The sequence below is a fragment of the Alosa alosa genome, chromosome 18 (genome assembly GCF_017589495.1).
Source record: "Alosa alosa isolate M-15738 ecotype Scorff River chromosome 18, AALO_Geno_1.1, whole genome shotgun sequence".
Classification (NCBI taxonomy): domain Eukaryota; kingdom Metazoa; phylum Chordata; class Actinopteri; order Clupeiformes; family Clupeidae; genus Alosa; species Alosa alosa.
The window spans coordinates 30,223,022-30,234,459 of NC_063206.1; the positions used below are offsets into that span (position 1 = coordinate 30,223,022).

Sequence of the window (11,438 nt, forward strand, 5' to 3'; positions counted from 1 at the left end):
TTTCAAACCAAAAAGGGACCAATTCTTCCTATTTGACAGATGACTGGGTTTGTTTACACCTACAACAAAAATGGCATCTGTGTTTGAGATACTGGTGACACAAAACAATTCTAAGTCATTTAATTGCTTTGTAGCTTTGTAACTGGCTGACCATGAATGAAAGTGAACCCAGAGTGTCTCTGGAAGAGGCCGTGTTGGTTCCGGTGCTGGCCTGTATGAATATAAAATATACTATATTTTTCACAAACCTTTGGGGTGAAATGACCCTCACTTCTTCAGATTGGTTAAATTGACAATTCACGTTCATGTTTACTGGATTAGAAAAAAAGAGAATTGTAAAATGGTCTAGCATGTTAAGACTTTATGGAAATGTCCTCACACAATCTCCTCCGAAAACGTATTATTAATGTAGTCCTATGCATGAATGATTGCAACTCTTAGATAAAACTATTCTTTTTTGTTCTTCCAGAACTGTAAGTTCTTTGACCATAGTGCATGTTATCTATGGAGAGGTCTGAAACTCAGAGATCAGTGGATAAAGACAGCATGTCATTGTTTACGGTGTAATTATGCACATAATGTTTTCTTAGGTTGTCTAGTATTGCTTGTAGAGACTCACTCCCTGCCCATGTTGGTTCCATTGGCTCTATAAATGACTGAAAACTTGAAAATTCAATGTAACCATGTAATAAAGTCTAATGTCTAAGTCTACTCAAACTCAAAGTCTAATGCATTTGATAAGAAAAGAGTAGTGGAACCATGGCTTGACATGTTATTGTACAATTCTGTATCATTGAATATTCACATAAGGTAGATTGACTGTTTACATTATATTAAAATATTTGATATTATCAATAATGCATGGAGAGGATGATAAATCAACTATGTGCTGTTTGTATTTCATTTATGGTCCTTTGTAGGCCACTGGTTACACAAACACTGCTGTAAAGGTATGGTGAACCTCACTGGTACACTACAAAGACAATAAAGAATGCATTACATATCATATCTCCAAATAGTTGTCAGTCCTCCATATTAAGGCACATGGGATTGAGGAAGGCATTGTCAGCGTCATAGTTTGCTCTGTGTATTTTGCAGTCTCCAGATAGTCCTTACTCCTTTGTCAATTCTGTTGAGGTCCTCAAACACTTCTGCATCGCCCGTTACAGCAAAGCCCTTCAGCAGGGGTTCTAGCACGGTAACTGGAATGCTAAAATTCAAGTGTGGATATGTCACTTCAGCTGTAAAATCACGTGTGTTGCTGGACACAAGACCTGGAAGAAGATACAGATAATAATTCCCACTCATTCTCAAGTCCCCCATCAAAATGCAAGTCACATTAGTGTAATGCATTAATGAATCAGGCAAAGAGTTAATGTGTCAATGAACGCTAAACACTAACAAATTTCATCATATCTAAGTAGAGTAAATGCATGTGGACCAGAGAATGTGTTACCACATTGCCATCTGCTGTTCAGACATGGAACTGGGATGGAACTACCAAACAAGCGAGTAAATACACAGGGAAAAAGGCCAGACTGAAACATAGGTGGACCACTCTATATTGTGGGTTATGATGTGCCTCACCAAGGAGCTCTCCTGTGTCTGCACGCACTACGGCTCCACCGCTGGCTCCTGCCTGCACTGCACATGTAGTCTGGAGCATCACAGGCCGGGACTTATGGGTCACCACCCTGGAAAGGATCCCTGAGGTCATGGACGGCCCACAGATCCCACCGAAAACACCATAAGCAATGGCGATGACATCTTCACCTATGACATGCAAGGGTAAGAAAAGGGAAAACTTTACAGTTTACTTTATAAGTGTGGAACTGCAAGACAGCTAGTTCAAATGTAATGATTGCAGTTTTAGAAACTAAGAGGATCAGATAGAAATGGAAGATTACCTGGTTGGAAAAAAGAGGCAAACTGTGGAACAAATTCATATGGGGGGTCAGTTTTGAGCTGAACCACAGCAATATCGTAGGGAGAGGATGCTTCAGTGGAGAACACCACATCGCCCATCATAGTGTGAAATCTGGTGGGGGGGGGATCCACAACCTTTATCAGTGGGTTATTATAAACACCTTGTTATTAGTTAGTAGGCTATTTTTGTTGGTAGTAATAGTTGTTGTGTAGTAATAGTGGTAAAGTGCAGTTCTTGCTTTCCACAAAGAACACTCACCTTCCATCCACATAGAATTTCACTTTGACCACAGATTTCCCATCCACCACATGCCTGCATGTCAAAATCAAACGATGTTTATAGAGTATCCCTGATCCCCAAAACTGGCCACTCTGCACCAGTGCCACTGTTGGATTTTTGACTAGACTTTCAGAAGACAGTAGGCCTAGTTGATGCTCATTATTGGAAATATTTCCAACACATTGCTGGATCGCCTGGTTTACCATGGCCGACTGTTGTATGTTTCTGAGTATGGCATGAAGAGAGCATACAAGAGTCAACCCAATCCAGTCGCTGGACTTCCAGCATAAAGGAGCCACAATTAGGCCAACGAGGTAAACATGTCTTCCGTCTTCTACAAAAACTCCGCCACCTTCGGTTCCAGGTAAACAGCGCGCATCAGTGAGGATGACTACGTTGTCCTCTCCGTAAAGGTTGCTCACAATGCCTTTGCTCAGGGTGCTCATAAAGAGGTCGGGGCATTGAGAGCCAAACGGAGAACCACAGGCTATGACCGTGCACCCTTTCTTCAAAGAACCACTTCTGACATGAGGAATGATGTTGCTGCGATTCCAGTATGGCACTGTTAATACCGCAAACCAAGACAAAACGTCAAAGTTTCTGACTTCAGAATCCTCGCTCTCTATTAAACTCCACTTGTCGGTTTCTCTAAATACACTTCGGAATGCTGAGCGAAACTCTGGACAATTGACTAAAATTAAAAGTTCAGCATTATGGCTCGATACGGGCCTCTCTCTGACACAAGACACAGCTGAACATTCATTCATTCCAACATTTGGTTCATGATATCGCACGCGTATGTCAAGATTACGACTACTGCTGCCTGGCAAAATAAAGCTTTTGTTAGAAGAAAACCAATTTTCCTTCTCCAGGAACCTAAACAGAACCCCACTACAGAGCACTATCCCTGTACGACTTATAATAGTACCGCTGCAACTCAAACGCTTTCCTGTATCTAAACTATGCACTGAGATAATACAGCACGCATTCTCAACAGATTGCATGACCTTCAGTGTTCTAGTGTAACACTAGTTACAGTGTCATTAATGTTGTTACAGTTGCTAGTCTGTATCAGTTTCCCGTCGCAAACCAAAGATGCCACATAGAAGCAAATTTTCAACAGACACGTTGTAAAGCCACAATGGTCCTGTAGGTTACTTTGAAATAAAGCACATCAAAAGTTTCCTTAAGTTATTCTTCCTAATATGTCTAAGCGTCAGCGTCTCTACTTTTCCACAGCCTGCACCGACGAGTGGTTTCTTCCGGTATCACATTGGACACGTGGTGTGAGTGAAGGTGTCCTATTGGCTTGTTTTCAAGGCTGTCCCAAGTTTAATTTGGGGCATGTTCAAAACCAAAACGATTTTCTCTGTTTTGCTAAGATTTCCGGTTTGAACTAAATGTTTGGCAGCAACGGTGTGCAATGTGCAATATGCGTTTGAGGTAGTTTTCTCTTTGTTATTGTAGGAATGGGCGAGTGCCTAGCCTGACGTAGTCTAGTCCGAATTTAGTCGAACTTCCCCAAGTATCCGTCCTCAAATTTTGTGGGCGGGGCTAAATTCGTCTGGCTTCCAGGCTAGTGCATGCCACTAAAAATCTGCAATCATTGGCCAGTCAGTGTTGGTGGCCCAAATAACACTGTCAAAATATAAGCCTCTCTACAAAGTTGCCAATAGGTTAGGCCTACAGTAGATCTTGTAAGGCTGAAATAGTGTGCCAGTAGCTGTATAAATTTAGCCCCCAGTTTGCTCCTATTGCGTTCGTTTTGGGTTTATTGGTTTTGTGTTCCCTGTCAAAAATGGCTGCTGCATTATTATGCTATAAATATCCATAATCATACTTTAGTCTAATGTTGTAATAGACCTTTGCATCCTCTTAAATACTTTTGAATATTACAAGTTTTGAACTTCAATCTGCTATTCATGGTCTGCAGGCCTCATTGACCTGAGCTCATGTCAGAGGGGGAAAGATTCTATTCACCCCTTGCAGACACGTGACTTAAGTCACGTGACGGCTCCATGCTGGACGGCAAAAAGATGGGAGATGGATGGCAAATTACATTATGTCATAAAGATTATGATGAACTGAACACCATTACTATAACATCTTTGTAGTTCAATGTATTGCTGTTTGGGGTCTGATAGTCAAAGAAGATGCCAGTGGTGTTGTTAGATGAAATGGGTCATGATCGCAAATGTAAAGTTATTAAAACTGGTGGTAACAGCAAGGGGAGATAACGTTACGTTAGGCTACTGTAATTAACATTATGGTAAATGAACACCCATAAGTATTTCTGGACTAAAATATTGCAAAGCGATTTGGTTACTTTATTTGTCTTGCTTTTATCAGTTGTAACATAGTCAAAACGTTAAGAATGTCATATCAGAACATGAAATAATAACTAGCTGCCACACTTAGAAGCTAACTATTCTAGCTAACGTTTATCGTAGCTCATAGTGCTAGGGCTAATGTAACTCGTCAGTTTGTACGTTGCCCAGCGAATAAACTTACTTCTTACATGTCTTAAGTTAAAGAATTGAAAGAAATAGGAAATTTAAAAAAACTTGAACGGTATTATCTGTTTACATTCAGATCTTGCCAAAGACTTTGCCTAAGTGCTATCTGCCGTCCTGTTCAGAGTCTATGGTTGCTATAGCAACCGCTGCTGTGCTTCATACACTGAGGAGATAAGCATGCAATTGTGGTTGAAATACTCCCGAAACACAAAGAAAACAAACCAAAATATATCTATGCAAGAACATGGGATGTTGTTGTATTCCAAACAATAAGCCAACAGTCGTGGAAGGGCATTACTACGGTTAAATCTCACTATAATCTCCTAGCTGTGCGATATGTCCCATTTACAACCCATTGATTTGATTCGTGTTCTTGCCGTCCACTAGGCTATTTTGCTGTGGCGCGAACAAAACGTGACGTCACTTGCAAGGGGTGAATTGGGGAAAGGTTTCCGCTGGGGGCTGGCGTAGAAGCAAAAAGGGGGAATGTGGGTGTGTGTGAATGTAGGCAACAAGCACACATACAGTCCATCTAATCAATGGACTCAATTTTATACACTGACCATGGTCTCACCCATTAATTTCTAATAGTCGATCATTTTGACCGGGAATTCACATGGGTGTTTAACAGTTAAATAAAACACCCAAATTGTTATGGAAATGATCAACATTTGTTTTGTGTGTTCAGATGCCCTCTGTGAACAGTCATGGAGCATCTTGATAGTCAGAGTCAATAACAATAATTTTGTGAGAAAAAAGTAAATTGGTGAAATGTAACCATAACACAACAGGAGGGTTAAGATAGACAATGTTGGCACATTTAGAATTCCTCAGGTTTGTTAAAAACTTTAAAATGCTGTTTACACTGCTAATCTATGCAATGTCAGCTGCCAGCAATGCCACCATCAACTTCAAGGCAGCACTGCCATACCTAACCCTAACCCTTGCCTAACCCCAGTGTCTTCCAAGCAGCGCTGCCTTGAAGTCGACGGCGTGAGCCCAAAAGACCATATATCGTCAACTTCAGCAATTTGTTTGAACGTCATGCTCATAAGCCTATGTTGAATATTGAACTCGAAATGTTTAGTTACCGCTCTAGATGCAAATCACATTTTGTAGACCTACAAGCCAAGGAATTTCTCTCGGCTGTCTTCAGATTAAGGATGGTCCTTTTACTACTTCTTAGTTCCATAATCCAAGGTGATTAAAGCCTATTTCATGTTGTTTTACCCTGTGAACTTTATAAACTTTCATATTTTCATAGCCCACTGTCTTTGATTGACTGTCACACACCATAAACTAGGCTATATTTCTTTCTTTCATGTGGTCTTTCATTATTTCATACTGTCTTTATTGTGATAAGCTTACATAGGGTATTTCATGGGGTTCAACGACTTCTATTACTTCCATAGTCTTGTTTAACAGGCTACAGTATAGTTGGCAACCACATAATGTCCACAGGGAACACTCAGGGATCTCCCTCAGCTGGCATTTAGGAACTTGTATTGTTTGTTAAGCATTGAGCACCTCCATTGTTAGTGAACATGCTCTGAATGTGTATTCCATTGTGATCCACCTCACCTCTGAAAGTTACCACACAGCTGCAGCTGCATCAAATCAGGCAATTATGAAAGAAAAAGTAAGCCTCAGCTTATTTAGTCAAGGGTTAAACATTTATTGTTTGTGTACTCTCATATCTGAACTGCATACCAAAAGCAGTTGATAGTCAAAAAGTACTCAATAAATTAACATCATCATCATTTTGCCTATGGAAGTTCAGACATGGTTTTATAGTGTACAGTAACCATTTCTTGCCAAAAATGATATTTAAATATAAATATAAAAAGAAATCTTGCATCATAAACAAATAAATAGAATACGTTATTCAAATACTAATGAGAACTGCTTGGCATTTACAGCACCTGGAACCAGGTAACACCTAACTGTTTGTCCTGAGTCCTTTCTAGATCACTAGAATAAAATGAGGTCGCATTTTAGCATTGCCAGACACAGAATATATGTCAGCATATTAAGTTTAGGCCTCATCTCTATATTCTTGTCACTGACCGATTGTATTTTTAGAAGCGTGTGGCTTTCAGTGGCCTTATTGAATGAAGTCTTATTTACATAATGAGTAAATAAAATCTTACTAAGCCTATATTGTTCCGTGTCATAACAATAAATAGAAATAAATATGACATTATTGTGTAATATATTACACCTAATACACTGTGATTTCAAACAATTAATTCAAGCTAATGATAGTACAAGTAGATATCAAGATATTTCAAGCACTTTGTAAAATACATATTTTGAAGGCACGGTAATTGTCTTTGGCAGGGTGAGTGATGTGCAGGCAGTCATAATAGGCACAAAGGAAAATAAACTACACAGAATGTGAGAGACATGTCTCCCTGTAACTCTATATGAATACCTAAAAATAACTCCAGCCATGTAAACTGCCTTGATGTGATTATTTGTTTTACCCTGTAAATAGACAATGACATTGATGGCTGCATACTCCAGAGAGTTGTAGTTCTGAACTGCATGTTGGTTGTTCTGCTCAGAAACTGCCATAGGCTATATACATCCATTGTTAAAACTTTTGCGTACATTAATAAATTTGAAAATGTTTTAGGTAGGGGCTTCTCCATAGTCAGAAAAATAATAAATTACAGATGCTACAACAGATGCTACAAACTAAATTAGATCAGGTAACATCAATCAATGTACTGAGAAAGCCATCTGAAGCCTTCACCATAACCCTGTCTCTTCAGCACACTGCACATAAACACCTCCATTGGCCTCAAGTTCAGTTCTTTCAAGTTCACCTTTCCCTGTAGAGACACAGACCATCAGTAATGTGAACACAGTTTCCTTTATATAATACGTAATACTCACATTTATTCAGATACAATAGCATGTGGGCATCTAGAAAGCACTGTCGTAAATCATGAATGACTTCTTACCTTTCCAGTTGTGTGGCCATAAAGGCCAAACATTCCTATTAATGCATCTTCACTTATAGCCTCTGGGCGATCGATTTTATTCCCCAAAATGAGTATTGGGACATTTGAGATGGTCTCGTCAGTTAAAAGGGCCTGCCAATGTAGTGATGAGATCATTTACATTTAATTACAGAATCCACATCATTCTACCACACACAGAGTAACAAGATGATCATTTCTTGTGAGCATTCTTGTCAAGAACTACTATTGTATAAGCAAAAAATGTGTAATGATTACAGAATACTGTTATTAGAAATAATAGTGAAATGAATAACCTTACATCAAGTTCAATTTTAGCTTCAACTAGGCGCTCATGGTCAGCACAGTCCACAAGATAGACAATTCCATTAATGGCTGGTAGGTAATTCTTCCACACTCGTCTTGCTGGGGGACATAAATATAGATTTTAAAAAATCATATCCTAGAGTAAAAGAAAGTAAAAGAATGCTACCATTTCACAGTTTTGTAAGTCCATTACAACATAATCCCCCCATGAACCTATCCAATGTTCCTATCCAATACATACTACTTAACATTTAACATTATCCTGCTCTGTGTTACCGATTTCAACCAGTATTCCGAAATGTACATTTCATGCTCACAACAGCAATCATTTGCTTGTTAATTACGGTCGCCTGGAAGAAAAATGTTATTGATGTGTGTGTCTGTCCATCTGTGTGTGTGTGTCCGCTCACATCATTTAAAAAGTACTGGTCCGATTTACTGGTCACCATATCTCAGTCGTCCTCTATGATTATATGGAAGCATGATGGCATATAATCACATTATAATCAATCTCATATCAAATGCATCTCAGATGAAAAAGTTATCACATATTCATGAACTGGTGTTTAAAAAAGACGCGAGTTAGCAAAAGTTAGGAAAGGTTTAAAAGATTGCCATTATGCAACACTGATAATGTCAATTCTGAATGTGAAACAAATGTGAAGATTGAGCCCCTATTTGGATGGATGATGATACATATCCTGAACTTGTGTTGCATGCATTTGTTTTATTCTTGTTTCAGATATACACATGACAGATTTTAAATTCCTAGCGTTATATAGGAGATTTTCCACAGCGGCAAATGAACAACCAAGCCTATTTACCATTAAAAACATAATCACTAACAAAGCAACCTTTGTGGGAGAAAACACCAACAGAACAGCCTTTGATAGTATTTCACTGTGTGTGCACTTCCACTGAAATAACATCAAGTCACAGAAACATCCACATACACAGAGATCAACCATATTTACCTTGTGCATGGCCACCCAGATCAAATGTTGTGAATGTCATCCCAGCAATAGTCAACTCTTCTGAGGCTATGACAACAGTACAATTAAGATAAAATATATTGATGTCATTTAAGTTGTCTTTTTACTATGTTGGCTTAGTGCAGAGACCACTTACTCGGATGTAGAGTTGGGACATGCTGGCCAAGTCGATCATCCTTAAGCATGTGCAATAATGTTGTTTTCCCTGCATTATCCAAACCAAGGAATACAAGCTTCCCAGTCTTTTTGTAGAGACCTAAATAATATGAAATATAAAGTTACTGTCAATTTGTCTACATAACACATAACAACCCCTAATGTTATTATAGGTAATGCAGACTTCACAGAAGAGGACAAACATTTATAACAGACATTAATGTACAGGTTTACCAAGCAACTGTAGAACATTGCTGAATCCTCTATAGAGCCAATCAAGTATAAAAGACATTTCTGTTGCTGGTACCTGAAAAGAACAGACACATGTTTACGCACCACTTACTTGCAGCGATTCAATACTTCAGATAAAAACTAGATTGTGAAATGAGGGATGGAGTCCATAGTCCTTTGGCTAATGTAACAAATGTACCATGTATTTTTGTCATAGATACTTGGCCTATGAATAGTCAGATGCCCAAGGACAGAAACTAATGGCATTTTCCAAAAAATCTTTTTATGAAAAATTACTAACACCTTGTGTCAACTTATTTACAGCAAGAGATTTGTCGCAATACAGAATGAACCAAAGGCTCAGGTTTAAAACGTTTTGCATGACTTGGCCCACGGATTATGCTCTGAGTAGGCCTTTGCTTCTTGACCACTGGTGTGTTGCCCTAGTGCTTGTCAAATACAAATGAGAAATATAATTTATAACGCAGAGAGCGATTGACTTTCTTTGTGATTGATTATGCATGCCGGTGAACAGTCTCGTTGGTCTCGCAACTTACTATTTTTATAGACAAGTTGTGGTTGCTTGACATTGGACACCGAGGGGATATATAGCCTACACAGACACAACTGTCACTCAATAGCCAGAGGCTCCCTTGCTTTGGAAGAAGTCAATGTCACAAATACAGAAATGTTTTCCCCTCTTTAATTTATCCAGCTTAACAGTAGGCCTAACTGTTGAACACTTCATTGCGACCTTGAGTTGCCTGGTAGCATACACAAAACAAGAAAGTCATAATAATGAAACTAGGCTACAAGAAACTCACTAAAGTTGAAGTGTGTAGGCTATGCTTGACGGCAGCTCATTGCAGTTAGTTACAAATGATGTTATCAAAGACAGCATAGTGCAGCTCGTTTAGCAAGTAGTTCTGAAAACAAGGGGTTGTCCGTGCTGTTATATCTGTATGTCACTACTGGAAACGGTGGAAATAGAATTGAATAATTGAAAATGACAAAATCCCTGCATAAGGTCATTTGAGCGACTGAAATAAGTTAGACTGTTCGCATGGGCATTCGTATACTAAAATCCTAAATATAACGGGCTGTCTGTCGTGTGGCTAGTTGAACCTCTTGTTGCGACTGGTCTACAACATTTATCAAAGAAAATAAGCTTCGTTTCCGTAGCCTACCTGGGTCTACCGGACTAGCCAGAAAACACCGTCCGAAATTCAGTCAGCCTCTTCGGTCAAGTCCGAATTTGACGTTCAACCGGAATTGCGTAACAGGGAGGTCCAGACTGAGCCAAGTTGACGCGAGCCTGCACAAAAAGTTGCGAGTGGTTTAAGTGTTAATGAGCTTACAGACTTAATTTATTTATATTTAAATTGTGAAATTACTCAGCGTTGTTACGGTGTTGCAGAAGCTGTATCCCAATGCATATGAGGGGTGGATGAGAGACGGTCAATATTTCTGGCAGTCAGACGCAGCAATAGAATGATGTAGAATACTGGAGCCACGGGTTTTGTAAACAGTTTTGTGCGCGCTTAACTAGAATTCTCCAATAACGTCACATCTGTCAAAAGAATTCAATTCTTTTGCCTACACATTTGAAATACAAACTAGATGTACCGCATAGCGGTACAAAATATGACCGCCGCTCAGTCCTGTACATCCGTTCCGCGAAAATAAATCACACTTCAATTTGTCTCCATATTTTACTCCATCCCCCACTCTTGAAACTTTTGTGTATGCTTGTTTGGCATGCCTGAGTGTGTGTGTGCGGCTGCACAGAAAGTACCCTACTGGTGCTGAAAAGGTGAATAGATTGTAGAATAGCCAAAGAAGATGTAGAATTGTTATAAAACCTTTAAAATCTCTAAACAATCACAAGTAGGGCAGTTCATCACAGTTCATCCATTGCAACTGGATTGATGAAAGGTCACTTACACCTGTAGGCTACATTGTATTTGGGAAAAGCAAAAGGTATCAGCATAATGTTATTTATTTATTTATTTTTTATGTATTTATAAACAAAAACATATCTGTC

At 39.1% G+C, this 11,438-nt stretch overlaps 2 protein-coding genes across 3 annotated transcripts; both read right to left on the bottom strand.

Moving 5' to 3' along the window:
* Positions 1–749: 749 nt before the first annotated feature.
* On the bottom strand, positions 750–3,468 carry tysnd1 (trypsin like peroxisomal matrix peptidase 1). 2 transcript variants are annotated; one of them, XM_048269266.1, is made up of 4 exons: positions 2,186–3,468; positions 1,908–2,038; positions 1,588–1,773; positions 750–1,274 (listed from the first exon to the last, which is right to left on the bottom strand). In XM_048269266.1, the coding sequence occupies exons 1-4, from the start codon at positions 3,208–3,210 to the stop codon at positions 1,072–1,074; spliced, it is 1,545 nt and encodes a 514-aa protein (XP_048125223.1). In that variant the 5' UTR covers positions 3,211–3,468; the 3' UTR covers positions 750–1,071. The 2 variants fall into 2 exon arrangements, with proteins under 2 accessions (XP_048125223.1, XP_048125224.1); XM_048269267.1 differs by having other exon boundaries at positions 1,057–1,210.
* Positions 3,469–6,373: 2,905 nt separating this feature from the next.
* Positions 6,374–10,707, bottom strand: LOC125311335 (GTP-binding protein SAR1b-like). The gene is made up of 7 exons (XM_048269269.1): positions 10,582–10,707; positions 9,398–9,470; positions 9,144–9,263; positions 8,990–9,055; positions 8,011–8,114; positions 7,692–7,823; positions 6,374–7,559 (listed from the first exon to the last, which is right to left on the bottom strand). The coding sequence occupies exons 2-7, from the start codon at positions 9,453–9,455 to the stop codon at positions 7,443–7,445; spliced, it is 597 nt and encodes a 198-aa protein (XP_048125226.1). The 5' UTR covers positions 9,456–9,470; positions 10,582–10,707; the 3' UTR covers positions 6,374–7,442.
* Between the last annotated feature and the right edge of the window lie 731 nt (positions 10,708–11,438).

What these genes read in the sequence shown, in the direction of transcription:
- tysnd1 (XM_048269266.1), bottom strand. Translation starts at nt 3,210, where the DNA reads ATGCAATCTGTTGAGAATGCGTGCTGTATTATCTCAGTGCATAGTTTA. An exon ending in TGCCTCTTTTTTCCAACCAG is followed by an intron (nt 1,774 to 1,907) that starts GTAATCTTCCAT and finishes TGCATGTCATAG; the next exon opens with GTGAAGATGTCATCGCCATT. An exon ending in AGACACAGGAGAGCTCCTTG is followed by an intron (nt 1,275 to 1,587) that starts GTGAGGCACATC and finishes ATCTTCTTCCAG; the next exon opens with GTCTTGTGTCCAGCAACACA.
- LOC125311335 (XM_048269269.1), bottom strand. Translation starts at nt 9,455, where the DNA reads ATGTCTTTTATACTTGATTGGCTCTATAGAGGATTCAGCAATGTTCTA. An exon ending in TGTCCCAACTCTACATCCGA is followed by an intron (nt 9,056 to 9,143) that starts GTAAGTGGTCTC and finishes CTGTTGTCATAG; the next exon opens with CCTCAGAAGAGTTGACTATT. An exon ending in ATGGCCACACAACTGGAAAG is followed by an intron (nt 7,560 to 7,691) that starts GTAAGAAGTCAT and finishes GTGTCTCTACAG; the next exon opens with GGAAAGGTGAACTTGAAAGA.